Below are 22,894 nucleotides of genomic sequence, written 5' to 3'. Positions count from 1 at the left end.
GAAATCACCACTCCGACTCCGGGTACCCAAAATGGCTCCAACTCCGACTCCTCGACTCCGACTCCTTAGTCTAATACTTAACACGGATGTGGATTTTGTACAAAAATCAGCCGACTCCGACTCCCCAGTTTATGAAATCAACAACTCCAACTCCAACTCCGGGTGCCCAAAATTGCCCCGACTCAGACTCCTCGACTCAGACTCCAACTCCACAGCCCTGGATGTTTCTACTGAAGTTTGACTGGATTAGCTGCATGCTTGTTTCAGGTGTGTGATTCAGACTCTACTGCAACCAAAGTTCAGTTCCTCTCCGAAGTTCACCATTATCTTCTTACAACGATTCCTTTCAGTTCTGACAAGCTTTTGTCAGAACTGAAATATATACAGTGGAGGAAATAATTATTTGACCCCTCACTGATTTTGTAAGTTTGTCCAATGACAAAGAAATGAAAAGTCTCAGAACAGTATCATTTCAATGGTAGGTTTATTTTAACAGTGGCAGATAGCACATCAAAAGGAAAATCGAAAAAATTACCTTAAATGAAAGATAGCAACTGATTTGCATTTCATTGAGTGAAATAAGTTTTTGAACCCCTACCAACCATTAAGAGTTCTGGATCCCACAGAGTTGTTAGACACTTCTACTCAATTAGTCACCCTCATTAAGGACACCTGTCTTAACTAGTCACCTGTATAAAAGACACCTGTCCACAGAATCAATCAATCAAGCAGACTCCAAACTCTCCAACATGGGAAAGACCAAAGAGCTGTCCAAGGATGTCAGAGACAAAATTGTAGACCTGCACAAGGCTGGAATGGGCTACAAAACCATTAGCAAGAAGCTGGGAGAGAAGGTGACAACTGTTGGTGCGATTGTTCGAAAATGGAAGGAGCACAAAATGACCATCAATCGACCTCGCTCTGGGGCTCCACGCAAGATCTCACCTCGTGGGGTGTCAATGGTTCTGAGAAAGGTGAAAAAGCATCCTAGAACTACACGGGAGGAGTTAGGGCTCGTTTCCACTAGGGCGAATCCGCATGCGGGCACTGCATGCGGATTCGCATACTTAATGTTAGTGGATGGGGCTGTTTCCACCTGTGCGGCGTGCGGGAGCGATTTGGCGGCGGGCCAAATCTGCACGGCAGGACCCGCAGAATTCGCCTGCGTCGGGAATCCGTGCGAATCGCTGCTAATGTATTTAATAGTAAAAACGCATGCGTTTGTTACATGCGTTTTTACCCGCGATTTCGCACCCTTCTCAATGTTATTTTGCCCTGGCAGTGTCATGGTTAATTTCGCATGGCACCCTGCCATGCGAAATCGCACGCGAAATCGTGGGTAAACCGCATGCGGAAACGCACCCGCATGCGTTTTTACAAGCGTCGGAATGCCGGCGAAATCGCGTCGCACTAGTGGAAACGGGCCCTAAGTGAATGACCTCAAATTAGCAGGGACCACAGTCACCAAGAAAACCATTGGAAACACATTACACTGCAATGGATTAAAATCCTGCAGGGCTCGCAAGGTCGCCCTGCTCAAGAAGGCACATGTGCAGGCCCGTCTGAAGTTTGCCAATGAACACCTGAATGATTCTGTGAGTGACTAGGGGGAAGGTGTTGTGGTCTGATGAGACCAAAATAGAGCTCTTTGGCATTAACTCAACTCGCTGTGTTTGGAGGAAGAAAAATGCTGCCTATGACCCCCAAAACACCGTCCCCACCGTCAAGCATGGGGGTGGAAACATTTTGCTTTGGGGGTGTTTTTCTGCTAAGGGCACAGGACAACTTAATCGCATTAACGGGAAAATGGACGGAGCCATGTATCGTGAAATCCTGAACGACAACCTCCTTCCCTCTGCCAGGAAACTGAAAATGGGTCGTGGATGGGTGTTCCAGCACGACAATGACCCAAAACATACAGCAAAGGCAACAAAGGAGTGGCTCAAGAAGAAGCACATTAAGGTCATGGAGTGGCCTAGTCAGTCTCCGGACCTTAATCCAATAGAAAACCTATGGAGGGAGCTCAAGCTCAGAGTTGCACAGAGACAGCCTCGAAACCTTAGGGATTTAGAGATGATCTGCAAAGAGGAGTGGACCAACATTCCTCCTAAAATGTGTGCAAACTTGATCATCAATTACAAGAAACGTTTGACCTCTGTGCTTGCAAACAAGGGTTTTTCCACAGCATTAAGTCTTTTATGTTAGAGGGTTCAAAAACTTATTTCACTCAATGAAATGCAAATCAGTTGCTATCTTTTATTTAAGGTTATTTTTTCGATTTTCCTTTTGATGTGCTATCTGCCACTGTTAAAATAAACCTACCATTGAAATGATACTGTTCTGAGACTTTTCATTTCTTTGTCATTGGACAAACTTATAAAATCAGTGAGGGGTCAAATAATTATTTCCTCCACTGTAGCAGACAGTTGTATATCAGTTTCTATCAGTTATAACTGAAAGAACAACTGATGAGCAAGGTAATGTCCATGTTTCCCTATGGCTAAAGTGGGCGATATTGCAGTTTAACAGTGTGCTGACCAGGAAGCGGTTATGAAGTAGCAGCCATTTTCAAAATGGAGGACAGAGAATTCCATTGATCACAAAGGACAAACAGGACCCAGGAGAGGAGAAAGAGATTGAAGAGCAGGCTACGCGCGAGGTAAGTATGACCTCTGTATGTTTATTTGGACTTTTAATTTTCAGTTCAGGTTTGCTTTAAAAATGGTGATTTTATGGAGACTATAAACATGAAGACAGCAAAGTATATCCTATTATTCCCTCCAGAACCCCCAAAATGGAAAATACACCTTCAGCTCCCGGTCCGGCTCCTGAGGCGTCCCCGGCAACAATACGTCTTACACAATTAGGCACAGCGCAGCAACAGAACACGGCGTTATGTATATTCCGCTATCTGGAGAGGTCACCAATTACATTTCCATCCAATGATGTCATCAGTTCCGCCAGCATCTCATCCCGTAATGGAATTTCAACTCAATACAGAAAGCCAGTAAAGCAAGACAATTACTTCCAAGAGAGATCTCCGTGTTTTCATATTCCAACAGGAGGAATGGAAATAAGTACACAATAAAATCTGCTTCTATTAAACTACATCTGTCACTACTTCAACCACATCAAGCTGCGGCCATACGTGTGATATAGGTGTGGGCAGGTCTTACTTACCATCCATAGCATCCTCTGCAGAACCTGGACAGGATAGCATGGAGTCCGGCTCTCAGGTTTCTGTAAAGAATACTGGACAACACTACAAAGTATTTTATTATTGCCGTTATCAGTGTACTATAGCACTGGCATCTCCTGCAGCACTGTACAGAGCACATAGTCATGTCACTGACTATCCTCAGAGGAGCTCACCATCTAATCCTACCATAGTCATAGTCTAATGTTCTACCATGTTATTTATATGTATTTATATAGCACTGACATCTCCTGCAGCACTAAACAGAGTACATAGTCATGTCACTGACTGTCCTCAGAGGAGCTCACAATCTAATCCTACCATAGTCACAGTCTAATGTCCTACCATATTATTATTATGTATTTATATAGCACTGACATCTCCTGCAGCACATTACAGAGTACATAGTCATGTCACTGACTGTCCTCAGAGGAGCTCACCATCTAATCCTACCATAGTCATAGTCTAATGTTCTACCATGTTATTTATATGTATTTATATAGCACTGACATCTCCTGCAGCACTAAACAGAGTACATAGTCATGCCACTGACTGTCCTCAGAGGAGCTCACACTCTAATCCTACCATAGTCACAGTCTAATGTTCTACCATGTTATTTATATGTATTTATATAGCACTGACATCTCCTGCAGCACGTTACACAGTACATAGTCATGTCACTGACTATCCTCAGAGGAGCTCACAATCTAATCCTACCATAATCATAGTCTAATGTCCTACCATACTATTATGTATTTATATAGCACTGACATCTCCTGCAGCACTTTACAGAGTACATAGTCATGTCCCTGACTATCCTCAGAGGAGCTCACCATCTAATCCTACCATAGTCACAGTCTAATGTCCTACCATATTATTATTATGTATTTATATAGCACTGACATCTCCTGCAGCACATTACAGAGTACATAGTCATGTCACTGACTGTCCTCAGAGGAGCTCACAATCTAATCCTACCATAGTCATAGTCTAATGTCCTACCATATTGTTAAACAGTGGCAAAAGGACCAGCCAGGATATGAGTAGCAATGAGATCTGCTGGGAAACATGATTGGAGGCAGGTGTGGTAGAGGGGACACACTGAACGTTGCATAAGTTAAACGTTGTGACGTGACTTTCCATGCTAAAATGCATCCACTAAGTCGCACTGCAACTCCCCCACCTGTATGGTGTATTTTTCCGGTGTTCCCCCACCTTAGCCAAACATCCCCATAGTCCCTTTCACGAGACATCATAATGATGGAACTAAGCCCGTTTAAAAACGGGCTCTAGGTCTGTCATCACCACCACTTGTCAGTGCGCGCACACGCCGCCCTGGCCTGTCCTGCTCCTGTCGCAATGTCTATCCGTGCAGCATATGCACAGTAGCGCAAATGCACTGACACACACGCAGGGACAGGACGCAGAGACACAAGAAGATTATTATATAGGATGTATTTATATAGCACTGACATCTTCTGCAGCACTTTACACCGTACCTAGTCATGTCACTGACTGTCCTCAGAGGAGCTCACAATCTAATCCTACCATAGTCATGGTCTAATGTCCTACCATATTATTATTATGTATTTATACAGCACTGACATCTTCTGCAGCACTGTACAGAGTACATAGTCATGTCACTGACTGTCCTCAGAGGAGCTCACAATCAAATCCACATGTGTCTAACAGTCCTTAAAGCGGACCCAAACCAAACATTTTTTTTTATTAAAAATATTTAGTTGCACCCCTCTGACACATACAAAGATAAATAAACACTCCTTCAAACCTATGATCATTTCAGTGCATGCTTTTCACCCTTCTCTTTTTATATCTAGGGTTATACTGGGGGCAGCCATTAGCAATTCCTCCATTGCTGGACACCATCTACTCCACCAGTTTGCCGGAAAAATCCCGGCAATTTGAAAAGAAGGGAGGGGTTCCTCCAATAAATGTAAAATATTTTATATTTGTCATCATGCAGCTGAAAAAAGGCTCCTATTTATTATTATATATTAGAAAATAGGTTTTATTTCTGAAATCTTGTATTTTTTAATTTGGGTCCACTTTAAGGATACGTCCAGGCAGATTAAAAAAAACAAAAATCTACTTACCTGGGGCTTCCTCCAGACCCTGGCAGCAGTCCTGTGCCCTCGCCGAAGCTCCGGTGGCTCCCGGTGTCTTCCGTTGCAGAAACTGGCCTCGCCAGGTCAGCTTCTGGTTTGTGTCACGTGGTCTGGCTGACGTCATCAGGATTGTACTGGATTGTACCAAGCCTGCGCAATACAGTGCAGTATAGTCCTGATGACGTGGGCCAGGCCACGTGACCCGAGCGGTGGAGCGCACAAGAAGCTGACCTGGCGAGGTCGGCTTCTGCAGCGGAAGACACCGAGAGCCACCGGAGCTGCTGCGAGGGCACAGGACGGCTGCCAGGGCCTGGAGGAAGCCCCAGGTAAGTGGATTTTTGTTTTTTAATCTGCTTGGATGTATCCTAGGCCATATCCCTGCCAGGGTTGGACTATGAAAGAGAAATGTTTTCTACTTGAACCACTCTACTCTAGTACACATTTCCTGACCACGTTTCAGTACCATCAATTAATTTGAGCTGTGCCAAAAATGTGTGAGGACCTGAGTTTGACATCCCTGTTATTCCCTACCACCGTTATATGTCCATCTCATACAATAAAGCCAATTTTTAGTGGTAACAATCAACTTATTTTTGAGTTTTGGGGATGTGGGAGAAAACTAAAGTGCCTGAAGGAAATCCACATAAACACAGGAAGAATTCCATGCAGATGGTGTCCAAGCCCAGAGACCCCCAATACAAAGCGAGGGTTCTATCCACCATACCACCGAACGTTTAGTCTTACACAAATAGATACAGCCTCATGTGGTAAAATAAGGGAACTGTGCTTGAAAGCGTTAGGGGAAAACTATTTCAATTTGCAAGAACTTTGTAGACTCTTCACAGTCAATTGAACTTTCTGCTCAGGCAACTAGACTCTCAGTGTGGAGAAAAAGCCGTCCGAAAACCCTAGAGATAGCAGAAACCTTACTACCTGGATGAAGAATGCGATTGGACAACCTGGGAGACACTGAAGCAACTTTATACTAGAGTTGGAAGAACATAGAACATTCAAATAACTGGCGGTTACGACCGCTTACATGCACAAGGCAGTCACAGGTTGATCATGGCCTGATACGTCAAACTGATTGCTCTGCTGTGTATATATTTTTGGAGTGGTGCCTAATGCTGGGGGAACTGGCCATCTATGCTGGGGAGAGAGGGCTGTTAATACTGGGGCACTGACTAGCTATGCTGTGGTGAGAGGTTGCTAATACTGGGGGCACACCTGGCTAGACAGAAGAGGAGGGCTGCTTAATACTGGGGCACTGGCTATCTATGCTAGGGAAGGGGGCTCCCTAATACTGGGAGTGCACCTGACTATCTGGGAAGTGGGACTGCCCAATTCTGGAGGAACTGGCTATCTATGCTGGGAACTTGGGGTCTACTAATACTGGAGATATACTGTACACCTGGCTATCTATGCTGGGGCTGCTTAATACTGGGGGCACACTTGGCTATGCTGGGGAGGATGGCTGCCCAACACTGTGGGCTCAGCTGACCATCTATGCTGGGGGCTGCTTAATACTGGGGGGCACTGGCTATCTATGCTGGAGTGAGGGGCTACTAATATTGAGGGCACACCTGGCTATACTGGAGAGGAGAGTAATACTGGGAGCACATCTATCTAGCTATACTGGTGAGGGGGCTACCCAGTACTGGGGGCACATGTGGCTACACCTCATGGGGCATGTACAATGAGGGCACTTTGAAATCTCTGCCTTTGTTGCTGCAGAACCTTGTCTCAGCCCCGCTGTCCGATACGTTTTAGGGTACAGCCCAAGATGACCAAAAACGCCTATTCGTGACTAGGTCTCTTTAATCCCGGCAACATTAAGCAGCTCGGTCTCCGAAACAAAAGGCATGGCAAGAAAAGGACAAATCGAACAAAGCACCCGCAGCCCCGGCAGCCGACAAAATAGAGGAAACAAAAGCAGTTCACAAATTGCTTCATAACATGCATCTGTTTACGGCTAAACATTTCTGGTTAGAAATGTTTTATTTATCCTGAGTCGTTTTATTGAAACCAATAAAAGGTTGGAGATTTTCAACTAACTTCCATTCTAGTATGAAATCATAACAGCTGCCCCGACTAATTCCATGCGAGCATTGCCCGGAGATACATAGTAGAGGAATCCCAATAAGCAATTGCCATAAACGCCCAGATGGCTAATTCTATCACAGGACATATCGCCTCCATCTTCCAACCCGGCTTTTTTTTTTTTTACAGCTCACAAAACAGAGAGAGAGAGAGAGAGAGAGAGAGAGAGAGAGAGAGAGAGACAGAGAGACAGACGTAGAAGAGAGGGAGACAGAGATGGAAAGAGACAGAAGGAATGAGAAAGGGAGATGGGCATAAGGGAAGGGAGAGAAGGATGGCGGTAAGGGACACAAAGAGTCAATGTCAAAAAGTCAAATCACTAAAAGCAGCGACGCTCGTTTATCTGCTGTGCCCTCGTGATGTTTTATACCAGGCAATAGACGATTGTTAGGTTCTGATCTCCATCTGAGGCTTTTATGGAGGTATCTTTTGGAAAAAAGGCATTTGGATCTGACAGCGGCTACAAAACATGATGAGGATTTAAATCTGAACATCAGGCAAATATTATAATTCTCTTTTAAATAGTCATTTTAGATATTGCTAGCATGGAACGCTGGAAAAAAAATAGGTTTATTATCTTCTGGTCTTCAAAAGGTTCTGGTTGATCCAGGCCATGATGTATGTAATAAATGTAAGTGATATTGAGCTGGACTTAATCAGAACTTATGGATTAGCTTCTTGTTATGCTTCACGCAGTGAGGTGGTAAAGGGATGGGTGGTTTAGGATACTATCAGTATATTGTGTTGCAAAGTTCTACCAGTTAAACCTTGAGAGACACCATACAAGGAGAGAGCAGAGATATGACCCTTAGTATTGGGATACAGGACTGCAAACCAAGAGGAGGAAACATCTCAGAACAACTGCAGGGGGCCTTACACCAAGAGGTGGAAAACAAGGAGAGCGACTGCATGAGGTGGAAACCAAGGAGAGCGACTGCATGGGAGTCCACACCAAGAGGTGGAAACCAAGGAGAGCGACTGCATGGGAGTCCACACCAAGAGGTGGAAACCAAGGAGAGCGACTGCATGGGAGTCCACACCAAGAGGTGGAAACCAAGGAGAGCGACTGCATGGGAGTCCACACCAAGAGGTGGAAACCAAGGAGAGCGACTGCATGGGGCTCTACACCAAGAGGTGGAAACCAAGGAGAGCGACTGCATGGGAGTCCACACCAAGAGGAGGAAACCAAGGAGAGCGACTGCATGGGAGTCCACACCAAGAGGAGGAAACCAAGGAGAGCGACTGCATGGGAGTCCACACCAAGAGGAGGAAACCAAGGAGAGCGACTGCATGGGAGTCCACACCAAGAGGTGGAAACCAAGGAGAGCGACTGCATGGGAGTCCACACCAAGAGGAGGAAACCAAGGAGAGCGACTGCATGGGAGTCCACACCAAGAGGAGGAAACCAAGGAGAGTGACTGCATGGGAGTCCACACCAAGAGGAGGAAACATCTCAGAACAACTGCAGGGGGCCCTACACCAAGAGGTGGAACCCAAGGAGAGCGACTGCATGGGAGTCCACACCAAGAGGAGGAAAAAGTGGAGAGCAACTGCATAGAACTCCACACTAAGAGGAGGAAACCACGAGGAGTAACTGCAAGGGACTGCACATCAAGAGGAGGAAACCACAAGGAGTAACTGCAAGGGACTGCAAATCAAGGAGGAAACCACGAGGAGTAACTGCAAGGGACTGCACACCAAGAGGAGGAAACTGAAAAAAAAAACTGCATGGGGCTCCACACCAAAAGGAGCAACAGCAGGTAACTCCACACCAAGAGGGGGAAACCAAGGAGAGCAACTGTGGTGACTACACGCCAAGAGGAGGAAACAGCTGAGAGCAACTGCTCGGAGCTCAACACCACGAGGAGGAAACCACGGGGGGTAACTGCAAGGGAACTCCACACCAAGTGGAGGAAACTGAAAACAACTGCATGGGACTCTAAACCAAGGAGAGGTAACAGCTAAATTAGCTGTTTTCAGCGCTCAGACCCTACACCAAACGCAGGTTCAGTGTAGGGTCTGTAGAAGAGGAGTCAGGCCTGGAACCCACTGAAATCAGCAAACGCAAAACGCAACCGCTAGCGTTTTGTCTGAGCGGTTTGCAAGCGGATTCATGTGGGTTTTTGGTCATGTTTTGCAACATTGTATTTTTTTGCCCAGCGGGTGCATAGCGTTTTGATCCTGATTGGTCCTGTGAATTATTTTTCATTTTGTTACAGTGTGCTGAACCGCAAAACGCTAGCAAAACCGCTCAGTTTAGGTTTTGCTGAGCGTTTCCGCTAGCGGTTCAATACTTTACATTGAAGCGCTAACGCTCCCAAAATGCTGCACGTCCTGCGTTTGCGTTTCTGAGAAACGCAAACGCTCCTGTGGAAGTTGCCCTATCCATTAACATTAGCCCAGCGTTTTGGCAAACTGCTAGCGTATCGCAGCGCTGCCAAAACGCTGCCAAAAGCGCTCCTGTGGGTTCCAGCCCTAACAGAGCAAAGGGAAATCCAGGTAAATTCTTAGAAATATCTACTGAATTCCAGCAAGGCATCCGCTGGTCCCGAAGGAAGTTGTTTTACGGTTTTCAGAAAGCTGGAGCTAAACGTTAACAGGTAACACCTGAGTGGTTACCCAGGAAAAGTGCAGCATTTCTTTACTCCGGCATTCTTTGCGCCTGTCTTTATAAATCAGCCCCACGGTGCTCAGTGGAATTGTTCCTCAGCAAGCAGTGAGAGCTGTGAGACAAAGACTAGGAAATCATTGTAGTGTGAGGGCTTGTGGCGCCGTGTCAGCTGCTGCCACGCCGAAGCGGCACAACATCCAGGAGTTTTATTCTGTGAGGAATGAGGCCAAGCAAAAGTGATGATCCGTTACAAGTCTGTTCTCAACCAGCAAACACACAACTCACACAAATTAAAGGGAAATCTATGGATTCACTCTCTGATTGTTACCGGCGTTCTTTTTAGATGTGTGTGAGAAGGGGGTGGCTAGGCTCATACACACGCCTGACTAAAGTCGGCCGATAGTGACCGCCTCAGCCGATAGGCGTGTGTACAGAGGCATACATTTGAAAAATTTGCGCGCTCATTTAGGTGCAACATTAAATAACAATATGGCAAATCAATAATTTAGGTGCAATAACAAAAACGGTAAATAATTTAATTGCGGTATTACATTATCAGTAAATTTACTGATAGTCTACAAGCTGACCATAACCTAACCTCTCCCTACTCTCACACAGAAACCTCCCCTGGTGGTGCCTAACCCTAAGAACCCTGTGGTAGGCCTGAACGATTTCAGGAAAAAATTGAATTGAGCAATTTCTGTCCGAAATCACGATTTCGATTGATTTGATTCACAATTTCATTCAAATCAAGCTTTGTTCCCACTCTGTGCTTCTCTGTCCCCCTCTCTTTGTGCCCATTTTGTCTGTGTCTCTCTTTGTCTCCCCTCTGGGTCGTTCTCTGCGCTCACGTCTGTGTCTCTCTATGCTTGCTCTGTCTCTCTCTGTGCCCCCATGATGCAGCAGTGCTGGACATACCTTCCAGCACTAGTCCAGCGAAGCCTATCTATCCACTTCTCCTCCTGCAGGCTTAGATGCACGGCATACTTCCTGTATGTCACATGATATTCAGGAAGTATGCCGTGCACAAGAGCCGATAGAGGACGGACAGCGTTGGACTCGTGTGGAAGGTATGTCCAACGCCGCCAATGCTGCAAAAGCTGCACGCGACAAGATTTGGGGGAAGTTTGAAGCCGCTTCTCTAAACTTTCCCCCAATGCGGAAATGGCGTATTGCCACTTTGACGATTCCGGAATTGTGATCTTGCTGATCGTGATTTCAGTTTAAATTCGATTTATCTTTCAGGCCTACCCTGTGGTGCTGCCTAACCCTAAGAGACCCCCCAGTGGTTCCTAACCCTAAGACACCCCCCCCCCCATGGTGCCTAACCCTAAGAACCCCCTGGTGGTGCCTAACCTTAAGACCCCCCCAATAGTCGAAAGCAATAATAAATAACAATTTAAACGCAGCCGCCCGGTAAATAGCGTAACGGCTAACAATAATACGATAAATAACAATGTAAAATAAATAAATAAAATAATCGCAGCCACCCGCTAAATAGCGTAATGGCTATCAATATTATGGTTAATAACAACTACGCCCATTTTTGGCCTCGCTTTTGTTAACTGCTCCTGTACACAGACCCCTGATCAGCAATGGCCGCTTGGCAAACAATCCGCCCGGCAGATCAACTTCTTTGCAGACGCTGCTCCCCAGTATGTGCCGCTCCATCATCCCTGTTATTTACTATAACATTACTCCTGTTATAGCCTGATGAAGCGGGCAGAGACCCATGAAACGTGTTGAAAAATTTGGAGTTATGAATAAAGAGAATTTTTGTTGTTGATAAATTGATTTGTGTGAGTCTACTTGGGGAGGTAAGTCAACCTCCACTTTTAAAAGTTTTTAAAATAATTTTTTTCTACTCTGGCGCCTCTGTTAAACAACTCATAGTGCAAAGTAAAGTAGATTCCACACAATGGTCAGTACAATATGAACATTAATTGATTCAGATAAAAATCCAGGCAACAACTGCTGACATGTTTTGGATGCGTTTCTTTGACCGTGGCCAGATTTCTAAAAAGGCCGCAAAGGCCCAAGTCTTGGGCGGCTGCTGTTTAAAAGTGCAGCTGGTGGTGGAAGAGGCAGCTGCAAATGTGGAGCAGCACATGAAAGAGCTGCTGTCCAAGGGACATGTATATTAAAGAAAGGGGCTGTTGTACATAGATCTTACGCATGGAACAAGGAGTTGCACATGAAATGGGAGGGCAGCTGCTGCACTTGGAAGGGCAGCCGCAAGAATGTTGGTTTAAGGGTGAGGAAAAAAAGTGTAAATTGGGCCTGGACTTTGCACAGAATAGGATGACCAGTGTACCAGATAAGGCAGATTGTAACAACCGGCTCACGCACCTGAAGGATGGAGTCTAGTATGAGGATAACAGCTACTTATGCGGCTCACCACACAGAACCTCTGGAAATGGAACAGAGTCTCTATGGAGCAAGGGGCAGAAGCGCTGGCAGACTGTCAGACGCCTCCGCGAGCTGAGTAAGGGTAGTGCAATAACTCAGCACCTAGAGCAGGAAGTCCTTTGAGCAATTCCGGGTTCAGCAAAAGACAGGTCCTCTTCCAAGCCGGGTCAAACAGCAGAGCGGGTAGTCGTCCAGAAATAGGTTGGCAGCAGAGCAGGTAATCAGACAAGCAGAGGTCGGCAACAAGGCGGGTAGTCAGGACAAGCAGAGGTCGGCAACGAAGATCAATCAGGCAGGAACAAGTTCAACGGGACGGGTCACACGGACAAACTTGCTGTAATACCACAGCACCAGGCAATGCACTCTGAGGCCTTTTATAGGCCGTTTGACGTCATCACGTACACGTAATGACGTACGCGTGCACGCGTAATAATGTACGCGCGCAACGCGTAATGACGAACGCGCATGCGCATGACAAAGCGCGCACGTGCATGAAAACGGGCGCGCATGCGCACAAGCCACACGCCTGCGCGCACAACAACCAGCTGGAGGAGAGATGTACACAGACACTCTGCGCACATAAACGCGCGCAGCTCGCAGCCCCCTACACCTTCCGATGCAGCAGACCAACGCGCCGCCCACGACATGCACGGACACACACTGCCAGTACCCCCCATCTGGAGGCACGACGGCGTGCCCTGGAGTGCCCACGGACACCCGCATGTACCAGCCGCCCAGGCCTCACTGGTGAGTTACCATGACACAGATATACAAGAGAAACAGTGTTCTGCCTGCACTCTCCAAAGTTAAAAAAAACAAACAACGCACAATGCACCTAGTCGTTACACCATTTGATCTTCTGCCTAGTTCTTTAGCCAACAAGAAAGGGCTTTAATTACAAGAAAGACATTTTTCTTCACACAGAATGACAATGTGATTCAGCATGTGAAAAGCATTGAGCGCAAATTTACCGCGATGTCCGCATGGGGTTTTCTTAACAAATGCAAATAAAAAGAGGAGACAAAGATGGACCATAAATATAGCGAGCTGACGCTGCTCGTCTCCTGCGCGGAAACCTGTTAGGAAATAATCATCTCTCGCACGTGCGCGTTCGCCCTCTGCGCTGACAATGCTGCAGATAGAAAAACCTAATTAATGACTACTTATGACAACAAGTCATTGCGGAGGGGAGTGAAGAGGATCTTAATGAGGGTCTGTGATGAGCCCCCAGCTCCGGTCTCCACACGGGGTATAATTAGCTGCGGCTTCCGTAAGTCAGACGCTCGCTGAATTATACCGCGCGGCACTGTGATTTGTGACGCCCCCATAAAGCAGGTAAGACGGCAACCTGCGCCGGGAGAGCCTCCGAACCGAGGCGAACAGATGGCAGCGCCGGGGAAGACAGCGGCACAGTGTAACGGTGGGCTCCGAGACTGGTTATTGCAGCATATTTTCCATATGAAAACAGTGCGGTGACAGATACGACGGACAATAAAAATTATTTAGCAGGAGAAGCCATGAGCGGAGCCGTAAAACGCGATACGCCGCGACATAAATTAAAGCGACAGTAATAGTAAAAATGTGGCTTGTGAAAACATACGTGGGGTTATTTATGGAAGCTGGGGGCAGCCTGGAAAACCGTCGCCTTCTCCGGCGTCTTACGATGGGAATTTCAATGCGTTTGCGGTTCCCGCTCGTCAGCGCGGTGACCGGGGGTGGCTTATTGAAATGATTGCGTTTCTGTTTTGAAGTACGTAGAAAAGCTGCTGCCCTGTAAAACCTCTTCAGTCCCTGTGTCACCAGTCAGCGGCCCTAGCAGCGCCCCCTATGTACCGTGCAATGGTAACGAGCAGAGTGCAGCCATTTTGTGGGGCTGCGTCGCCTGAGTCACCACAAAGCACTCAAACATGTTATAAGGGCGCAGGGGAGATTTATGCGCTGGAGACAGCCGCTAGTAGAATATCCGAAAAATTACAGATATTCTACTATCAAGCTCTATGTACTGTATTTATAATAGAATATCTGTCATTTTTTCCAGTATTTTTCTTTTGCCTAACCTGACCCCATTCTCGCTTGAACTTTCCCTCCATCAATGTGTAACTCTAACTAACCCCTCCAACCCATGCCTAACCCAAACTGCCTTCCTCAAAACCAATGACTGACCCTAACCGCACAAACGACGCCTAGTCAGCTGGTGTGTGTGTGTGGTTGCATGTCGGTTAGGCATAAGTTGAAAGGGAGGGAGAGTCAGTTAGGGTTAGGCATCGGTTGGAGAGGGGAGGAGGGGGTGGTTAGGGTTAGGCATGCTTTACGGGGGTTGGATAGAGTTTGGTATTGGTGGTGGGTTCCAGTTATGGTTAGGCATCAGTTATGGGGGTTGGTTATTATTATTTAGTATTTATATAGCGCCGAATACTTCCACAGTGCTGTACAGAGTATATTGTCTTGTCACTAACTGTCCTTAGAGAGGCTCGCAATCTAATCCCTACTATAGTCATGTGTCTATGTATGTATGTATCACGTAGTGTATGTATCGTAGTCTAGAGCCAAATTAGGGGAAAATCAATAAAGTTATCTGTACGTTTTTGGGATATGGGAGGAAACCTGAGTACTCGGGGGAAACTCACACAGACACAGGGAGAACATACAAACTCCTTACAGATAGTGTCCTGGCTGGGATTTGAAACAAGTACCCATCGCTGAAAGGCGAGAATGCTAACCGCAATGCCAATGTGCTTTCCAGAATGGATAGTATTAGGCATCAGCTGTGGGGGACAGCTAGGGTTAGGTATCAGCTGTGGCGATTCGTTAGGCATCTGCTGGGTCGGTGGTCAGTTTCGGAAAAGCATCGGTTGTGGGGGTTGGTTATGATTAGGCATCGGTTGAGGGGGTCAGTTAGGGTTCACCTGCTTTGACAAATGACCCCTGTAATAAAGCTTGGTGCACACACTAGATGAGACTTGGCTGATATAGAAGCTCAGGGCTGTCTCAGACGTGACTCTAGCATATGTACAGCTGTCCCCTGAAGTCGCCAAAAGATTTGAGACTCCTGGGTCGACTTCTGTAAAGAAGCATCACTAGTCTAGAGCCTAGCAGTGCGTTCTGTCACTATGGAGGAGGGCGCGGTGGGAAGTAGGGGGGGGGGGGTGAAGTTTGGGATCTGTAGCCACCATACATATGCTAGAGTCTCGTATTTAGAGTCCTTACCATCTCTCCACGCTTTTGGTTTGAAAAATGCAAAAGTCGAATTACATGTCACATGGATGATGTAACACAGCTGTGCCCAACCTAAGGCCTGCAAGGCCATTTGCGGCCCGCGAAGCCAACTTTAGTGGCCCCCGGAAGTGTCCTGAGGAGGAGGATCGGTGATTGTGTCATACTAGGTGATAGGTTTACACAGTGTAGTCGCATTCTCCTCAGTAGCGCTGTGATAGTTAGAGACCCTCATCCATTGGTTGCTGCAGGATCCAGCCTACAATAGGAATCAGCCCTATTCCTATTGGAGGAAGGTTCCTGCCGCAACCAATGGGCAAGAGTCTCTAACTATCACAGCGCTACTGCAAAGAACGTGAGAAACCTATGACGCACTCCCCGATCCTCCTCCTCAGCACGGATTCTTGCTTTGGCTCTCCTCACGTGCTCCAGCTCTCCTATGCCAGATGATTGGCCACGGCTTCAACCTCGCATCTCAGGGGACAATGTGACATCACACCCTACCAGTCTGTCAAGCTGAAAAAACTGTTTCACGCTGACCTTCTGCTGAATAGTAGGCCTCAACTACCCGCAGCTCACGCAGCACTTGTCCTAAGGGGGGGGGGGGGGTCCTTAGTTTGCTTCTCTTTCCATTTCCAACATCATGTTAACTGTTACTAAAATAAATGTTGAAGAGTTATATTTAAATTTTGTATGTATGTGTTCCGGCCTGCGAAAATTATCTTAATATGAAGTGCGGCCCTCGGGCAAAAAAAGGTTGGGCACCACTGATGTAACAGTTTTGTTGTTTTTTTTTTATTGCCGTCTATGTTCCTGTTTTGGAACACTGCATTCATTTTCTGTCCTGAATATTCTAATTTATAGAGTAATCTACAGGATTTCAGCCAAAATTTCAACTTGGAACTTTATTATGGTAGACAGAAGCGGTGAGCTGGTACTGACACACACACAGCATGGTACAGCAGCGCATAAGTCATACAATTCTCAACACACAATTCAACATTAATCTAAAGCGGGCCATTCACACGTCAATTACCGTGATCAAATCTGCCACTTATTTGTGACGCAATAAGCAGCACTGATCGTAATTTCGAGTCAGTAGATGTTAGTCGATCGTGTGCAGGGTGGACCCACGGCCTATAACATTACACTGTGTCGAAAAAAGCAAAGTAAAGCTGCAGTTCTGTAGATTTTCAATAGATTAATCTGCTTGCCACATTTGTCAAAAATCTATGCGTGTATGGCCACCTTAAAGAGACTCTGTAACAAATTTTTCAGCCTTAGTTCTTCTATCCTATAAGTTCCTATGCCTGTTCTAATCTGCTCTGGCTTACTGCAGTCTTTCCTAACTGCACTGTCTCTGTAATAAATCAATGTATCTTTCCTCTGTCCTGTTTGTTGGGCTAAGGCTTGATTGTGTGGAATGTGCAGGGCTGCTTGTGATTGGTAGAAGCGATACACACCCTCTGCAGGCCCCCTGCACACTCTTGAATGACTCACACACTATGCTTAGCTGAGCCTATTAGAAGCTGGTTAGTTTGTTTGTAAACACTGCCTAAAACTGTTAATTACAAGCCAGGATTGCAGCAGAGAGTGGCAGAAACAGCACAGAGGGGCACAGGAGAAAATAATGAATAGAATGGTATGCTTTTTATTGTAAGAATATTAGAGTACAGATTCTCTTTAAAGGAGTCAGCAATTAGATACTGTTACCCCCGTACGACTTACCCGGGGCTTCCTCCAGCCCCTGGCAGCCGCTATGTCTCACACTGTAGCTCCGCTCTCAGCCGCTGGCCCACGGTCCCCGACGATTGACAGCGGCGCTTGCACAGGCGCAGTAGAGGATTCCTGGTGAGGCACCGTTGGGCCCGGGAGCCAGCGGCGGAGAGTGGAGCTGCAGCGAGGGACATAGTGGCTCCCAGAAGCCCCAGATAAGTAGTAGGGGGGTTAGCAGTATCTGATTGATGACTCCTTTAATAGAGTAAAACAGATTGGCTATACGGTGACTGTTTAGATAAACCCTCATACCCCAAGAATCTAGAAAACCTTAACATTTTTTTTTGGTATGTTTACAAGCGGAATTACAGTCTGGCATTACATATAAAAACACAGTGGCGTAGCTAAGGAACTATAGGCCCTGATGCGAGTTTTACATGGGGCCCCAACCAAGCACTCTAAACCTAATAAAGAGCTAATACTGCAGTTGAGGGAGGGTTCTACCTGGCCCAAGGGCCCCGATGCGGTCGAGACCTCTGCAAACCCTATTGCTACGCCACTGAAAAAACATCAATGCACATTTAGTACTCTTGGTTGCCTTTTTGCCAATGTCAGGTCATGTTTTCAGTAAGTAAAGGTGGCCATTAGGGATGGTTAATGAGATGCAAATAAATTTGAGTTGATGCAGCATTATGCAAATGTATGCAGCCTGAAAATGAACTAATCACATTTTACAGCCGCAGGATTTGATAGGTTAATTTTCAAGGTGCATAAATTTGCATGCAAAAATTGCATAATGCTGCAACAACTCAAAACTATTTGCATCTTATTGACTATCCCTAGTGGTCATACACACAGATTGCCACACAGTGTGGCAGAACAATCCATCTGTCTGATCTAAATCTGAGAGGGATTGATTCGTACCACACACAGAAAATCAACTAGACAAATTCTTGTATTTATTGCATTTGATATGCAATAAATACAAGAATTTGTCCCCAAGTGTGACTTTAAGTGCAGTTTGTCAACACTGGGCAAAGTCTGCGCAATTGTGGTGTCCCCTCTGTGCAGAGCTGGGACAAGGTCCTTCAGCACCCAAGGCTGAGACACCAAAGTGCGCCCCCTCCATCCCTCCCACCCCAGCCGTCACACACTGATTGCTATTAGACTAATAGGTGCCCCAGGGCCCCCAAAACCTTAATCTCTAGTTATCTGGCTTGCAGTCACTGCCATGAATCCCCTTTTCTTATTTCTTTCTGCTTCAAACACACTTGGGAATGACAGCTGAATGAATTGTGCACCCCCTTCCACACTGCGCCCTGAGGCTGGAGCCTCTTCAGCCTCTGCCTCGGCCTTGCCTCTGTGTCTCCATACCCAGGAACTAGCCGACAAACGCCTGGAAGGCACCTGGAGCGCAGGCGGTGACGTCACTACCGGCGGATGTGGATGGAGATGGACTCAGCATCTCCGCGCGAGCTTTGATTCCCCAACCGCCTGAAGGACTGCATTTCATTCCGGAATTGACCGGAAAGCCATACGGAAGACATTACCCACACTGGGGAGGTATCTTTATACATCCCACAGAGGTACTGTGTTTTAAAAAAATCTTTTAGCACCAGCGACCAAGTTTTCTAAAAGAGACTTTCTGTGAGACTTTGCTGTCTGATCATATTGATCTGTATTACGGTATCACATAGAGGTTGAGCGCCAGGTGCTCTAGTTTTTATTCCCGATTCCTTTTTAGGGGCTTGAGGACTGGCCCCGAGTTCACCCGGGCAGCTTATATGGTCTATCAGTGCGCTACTGCTTTGTTTTGTTGTATGGGTTTGTGGCTTGATTGGTTTTATCATGTGACAAGGCTCCAGAAGGCTTTGAACATACACTAGGTGGTTCCTGGGTGGGCAGTCCCCTGTGATGGGAATCTAGCATGAGTACAGTGGCCTCAACACAACAGCAAACGATCTGGCCTGCCCGGAAAATCTGAGCGTAAGCTGAAGCTATTCTCCTCCCTATCCCTCCAACTCCATCACATAGTACATTGTCCCCCCTCCACCACCCTCCATGGCAACAGAATGGGTAGCGAGTGTGCAGCTTAGTGACACGTGTGTACAGCAATCAGCCCCAAACTGTCACCCAGAGGGATCGAGTTTCAAGCCCTGCAGGTGGCAGTTCTCTGTATGTGTGTGAGCGTTCTCCCCTTTCTATTGAAAAGTACACATTGTTTGGCTATAGCCAAGAAGCTTGTTTGTACAGCTCTTGTGCCCCAAACGATTACCCTAAGGAGCGAAGAATGACCAATAAGGGAACCAGTTGCTGTCAATATGTGTGCGCACTTTACATGCATCTGTGTTAGACAGAGGTGCTCGCTTACTACGAGCTTGAATATAGCTGCTCCTACTTCTATTGCCTGAGGAAGTAGACTGCGAGCCACGAAACGCATTGCAACTTTTTGGAGTACCTATTGAACGTTTCGGATGACAATATTTGTCTAACTCTTCAATGGGGTGGTAAGTGCCACTTCCCCTTGCGCATGCATATATAGTGTGTGTGTGTGTATGTGTGTATACAGTGTGTGTGTGTGTATACAGTGTGTGTGTGTATGTATGTGTATATACAGTGTGTGTGTGTATGTATGTGTATATACAGTGTGTGTGTGTGTATGTATGTGTATATACAGTGTGTGTGTGTGTGTATGTGTATATACAGTGTGTGTGTGTGTGTGTGTGTGTGTGTGTGTGTGTGTGTGTGTGTGTCCCTTATTGGCAGCTCTGTTCCTCTCATACATAGATAAATAGGGAACTGTACATCCAAGCAGCTGCTATATATAGTATGATATAAATGTCTTTATCAGGCATTATGTTTTCTGACATGACAGCTTTGCTTTAGCTGAAGAAGACACTGGTGGTTGTTTACCTTTGGATTAGTCCTCTGCTGCAGCCGCCTCTCCTCTCTCTCCCGCTGTAACCTCTCAAACTCCTCTCTGATCTCTGCCGCCGTCCGTTTCCTCTCCACCACCTGCAAGAGAAGGGAATCAAACATTACATACATGCGGAGTCCAGGAGAGAAACGGCAGCGACCAGCGCACATTGCATACATGTAGGAGAGAAATGACCGAAACCAGCGCACATTACATACATGGAGAGAAATGACTGAGGCCAGCGCACATTACATACATGTAGGGGAGAGATGACCGAGACCAGCGCACATTACATACATGTAGGAGAGAGATGACTGAGACCAGCGCATTACATACATGTAGGAGAGAAATGACTGAAACCAGCGCACATTACATACATGTAGGAGAGAGATGACCGAGACCAGCGCACATTACATACATGTAGGAGAGAAATGACTGAGACCAGCGCACATTACATACATGTAGGAGAGAGATGACTGAGACCAGCGCACATTACATACATGTAGGAGAGAAATGACTGAGACCAGCGCACATTACATACATGTAGGAGAGAAATGACTGAGACCAGCGCATTACATACATGTAGGAGAGAGATGACTGAGACCAGCGCACATTACATACATGTAGGAGAGAGATGACTGAGACCAGCGCACATTACATACATGTAGGAGAGAGATGACTGAGACCAGCGCACATTACATACATGTAGGAGAGAGATGACTGAGACCAGCGCACATTACATACATGTAGGAGAGAGATGACTGAGACCAGCGCATTACATACATGTAGGAGAGAGATGACTGAGACCAGCGCACATTACATACATGTAGGAGTGAAATGACTGAAACCAGCGCACATTACATACATGTAGGAGAGAGATGACTGAGGCCAGCGCACATTACATACATGTAGGAGAGAAATGACTGAGACCAGCACATTACATACATGTAGGAGTGAAATGACTGAAACCAGCGCACATTACATACATGTAGGAGAGAGATGACTGAGGCCAGCGCACATTACATACATGTAGGAGAGAAATGACCGAAACCAGCGCACATTACATACATGGAGAGAAATGACTGAGGCCAGCGCACATTACATACATGTAGGGGAGAGATGACCGAGACCAGCGCACATTACATACATGTAGGAGAGAGATGACTGAGACCAGCGCATTACATACATGTAGGAGAGAAATGACTGAAACCAGCGCACATTACATACATGTAGGAGAGAAATGACTGAGAACAGCGCATTACATACATGTAGGAGAGAGATGACTGAGACCAGCGCACATTACATACATGTAGGAGAGAGATGACTGAGACCAGCGCACATTACATACATGTAGGAGAGAGATGACTGAGACCAGCACATTACATACATGTAGGAGAGAAATGACTGAGACCAGCGCATTACATACATGTAGGAGAGAGATGACTGAGACCAGCGCACATTACATACATGTAGGAGAGAAATGACTGAGACCAGCGCATTACATACATGTAGGAGAGAAATGACTGAGACCAGCGCATTACATAAATGTAGGAGAGAAATGACTGAGACCAGCGCACATTACATACATGTAGGAGAGAGATGACTGAGACCAGCGCACATTACATACATGTAGGAGAGAAATGACTGAAACCAGCGCACATTACATACATGTAGGAGAGAAATGACTGAGACCAGCGCATTACATACATGTAGGAGAGAGATGACTGAGACCAGCGCACATTACATACATGTAGGAGAGAAATGACTGAGACCAGCGCACATTACATACATGTAGGAGAGAAATGACTGAGACCAGCGCACATTACATACATGTAGGAGAGAGATGACTGAGACCAGCGCATTACATACATGTAGGAGAGAAATGACTGAGACCAGCGCACATTACATACATGTAGGAGAGAGATGACTGAGACCAGCACACATTACATACATGTAGGAGAGAAATGACTGAGACCAGCGCATTACATACATGTAGGAGAGAAATGACTGAGACCAGCGCACATTACATACATGTAGGAGAGAAATGACGGAGACCAGCGCATTACATACATGTAGGAGAGAAATGACGGAGACCAGCGCATTACATACATGTAGGAGAGAAGTGACTGAGACCAGCGCACATTACATACATGAAGGAGAGAGATGACTGAGACCAGCGCACATTACATACATGTAGGAGAGAGATGACTGAGACCAGCGCACATTACATACATGTAGGAGAGAAATGACTGAGACCAGCGCATTACATACATGAAGGAGAGAGATGACTGAGACCAGCGCACATTACATACATGTAGGAGAGAGATGACTGAGACCAGCGAACATTACATACATGGAGAGAAATGACTGAGACCAGCGCACATTACATACATGTAGGAGAGAAATGACTGAAACCAGCGCACATTACATACATGTAGGAGAGAGATGACTGAGACCAGCGCATTACATACATGTAGGAGAGAAATGACTGAAACCAGCGCACATTACATACATGTAGGAGAGAAATGACTGAGGCCAGCGCACATTACATACATGTAGGAGAGAGATGACTGAGACCAGCGCACATTACATACATGTAGGAGAGA

The 22,894-nt window shown here is 46.3% G+C and overlaps 1 protein-coding gene across 1 annotated transcript in view; it reads right to left on the bottom strand.

Annotated features, from left to right (window-relative positions):
* The window catches only part of DNAJC11 (DnaJ heat shock protein family (Hsp40) member C11), a 205,140-nt gene that overhangs the window by 95,508 nt on the left and 86,738 nt on the right, over window positions 1–22,894 (bottom strand). The window contains exon 4 of the mRNA XM_068238945.1: window positions 20,285–20,386. Within this exon, the coding sequence (XP_068095046.1) occupies window positions 20,285–20,386 (102 nt within the window). The remainder of the gene's footprint in view (window positions 1–20,284; window positions 20,387–22,894) is intronic.

This window comes from Hyperolius riggenbachi, chromosome 6 (genome assembly GCF_040937935.1).
Source record: "Hyperolius riggenbachi isolate aHypRig1 chromosome 6, aHypRig1.pri, whole genome shotgun sequence".
Classification (NCBI taxonomy): domain Eukaryota; kingdom Metazoa; phylum Chordata; class Amphibia; order Anura; family Hyperoliidae; genus Hyperolius; species Hyperolius riggenbachi.
The sequence above is the reverse complement of the archived record's forward strand: the minus strand, read 5'-3'. Positions and strand labels throughout refer to the sequence as shown.